Source organism: Octodon degus, unplaced genomic scaffold (assembly GCF_000260255.1).
Source record: "Octodon degus isolate 3935 unplaced genomic scaffold, OctDeg1.0 scaffold00072, whole genome shotgun sequence".
Taxonomy (NCBI): Eukaryota; Metazoa; Chordata; class Mammalia; order Rodentia; family Octodontidae; genus Octodon; species Octodon degus.
In genome coordinates this window covers 6,366,117-6,367,957 of record NW_004524648.1, presented here as the reverse complement: position 1 = coordinate 6,367,957, position 1,841 = coordinate 6,366,117, and the positions used below count along the sequence as shown (strand labels likewise).

Here is a 1,841-nt window from a genome sequence, read left to right as displayed (position 1 = left end):
TCCTTCCTTCCTTCCTTCCTTCCTTCCTTCCTTCCTTCCTTCCTTCCTTTCTTTTCTTCTTTTCTTTATATTTCATTCTTTCTTCCTGTGGTACTTCCGAATCAACCCAGGGCCTTTATGCTGAGCTACATCCCTTTCCTTATTTTTAAATTTTTCTCCTTTAGAGAAAGCCTCCCTAAGTCACTAAATTGCCCAGGCTGCCCTCAAATTTGGCATCATCCTGCTTTGACTTTCCAGAGTGCTACTATGCATTTGTTTTTGTAACCATTGCATGTGACCTGATGTGCAGGGGGGGTGGCCAGGCCTGGGGCCGCTCTGCACACCTCTCACCCTTCCTCTCCACCTTGCAGTGCAGCTCTGCACAGCCCCTCCCTCCTCTGCACATTGCCCCCCACAAGGGCGGATCCTTCCAACCCAGAGCCACTGTCCGATGGTGCTAGGTGTCTCTTGCCTTGCTCTCCTGGCTCCTCCTCACCTAGACTGCAACCCCACGGGTAGGACCTGCTCTCCCTGCTTCCTGACTGCATCTGTGAACATGCATATCTGTTGCAGAAATGAGCCCAATCCCAAAGCAGACATGTGATTGCTGAGTAAATCTACAAATCCATTCCTGGTAACCTATTCTTGAGTTTGCTGTGGCAGAAGTGGGTATGTATCTCTTGTGGCAAGTAACTTGTCCTGTGATTTTGTTTGCTCATCCATTATGAGTAGATACCAATACATTTCTCTGGGTGCAATGATCTTATTATGATAATAATTTTGCTATACATCTCTCTTCCTTTATCATGCTACACATCTCTCTCTTCTAATCATGCTTGCGATTAGAGGGAGGACAGCCCTCTAATCACAAGCATGGATCCTCAACCTATTCAAAGTACCCCAAGATTTCATCATCCTTCACTTGCAGCCAGGGAGCTCCCCAAGCTCCAGGCTGCAGCATCTTACCTTGAAGCTGTGGCCTGCGATGAAGGGCATCCTGACAGGCAGGCTTTTCTCCACTGACCCCCAGGCGCCCTTGATCTTAGAGTTTCGGACCACAGTCTTTTCACTGAGTCGAGGGTTCAGGTGAAAGGCGATGTTTGTCCCAGCGCATAGGTTGATATGGAACCTGGAGAGGGCAAAAGACATGGACTCTCTCTGTCTCCCAGATGTGGGCCTCATCCCCTTCCCCTGATTTCCAGGCATCAGAGAGCCCTGCGGACCCTGTCTTACCTCTCAGCATTGGGTAGCAGAGTGCAGGATATGGTGATCACCCTGGATGGCTGCAGCCCACCCGGGATTGAGGTGAAGAAAGGAATTGGCTGCTGGGAGGAACGGGACAGGTCAGCCGCCTACAGCAGAGAGCAGCCTGGCACTGGGGAATCCTGTACTGATTATCCTGGACTGGGATACCTGCTGAGTCTAAACCATGCCTGGCAGTACTGCAACTTCCAAAGGAAGTTAGAGCATCTTTCCTTGGTTCCTTAAACGCCAAGAGAAGTCTTCCCAGTGCTCTCCATGCAGGGAGCCTTCACTGTCATGGGAGGAACTCTGGGAAGACTCTAAAGCAGTTTGGGTGACAAGGGACGACCATACAACTAGCTGGTGCTCAAAGGACCATTTTAAAGTTGAAAGCTTCTTTCAAAATTATTCTCATTTTCATGAGTACTTTTAAAATTTCATCTTGATAAAGGACCTTTTTTAATTATGCAAGTCAGAGGGTCACCACCAGCTGCCACTTCCACCACTCTGCCATTCCAAGTGCAATCCCCCAGTGCCACCAACACACCACTTACATAAAATGTGACTTTTGCTTCAGATTCCTGTGGAAAGACACAAAACAATTTAATGTGGGAGTGTTA

At 48.6% G+C, this 1,841-nt stretch overlaps 1 protein-coding gene across 1 annotated transcript in view; it reads right to left on the bottom strand.

Annotated features, from left to right (window-relative positions):
* Positions 1 to 1,841, bottom strand: part of LOC111817837 (galectin-9B-like) — a 26,447-nt gene that overhangs the window by 1,553 nt on the left and 23,053 nt on the right. The window contains exons 2-4 of the mRNA XM_023719845.1: positions 1,776 to 1,802; positions 1,213 to 1,301; positions 946 to 1,108 (exon numbers count right to left, since the gene is read on the bottom strand). Of these exons, the coding sequence (XP_023575613.1) occupies positions 946 to 1,108; positions 1,213 to 1,301; positions 1,776 to 1,802 (279 nt within the window). The remainder of the gene's footprint in view (positions 1 to 945; positions 1,109 to 1,212; positions 1,302 to 1,775; positions 1,803 to 1,841) is intronic.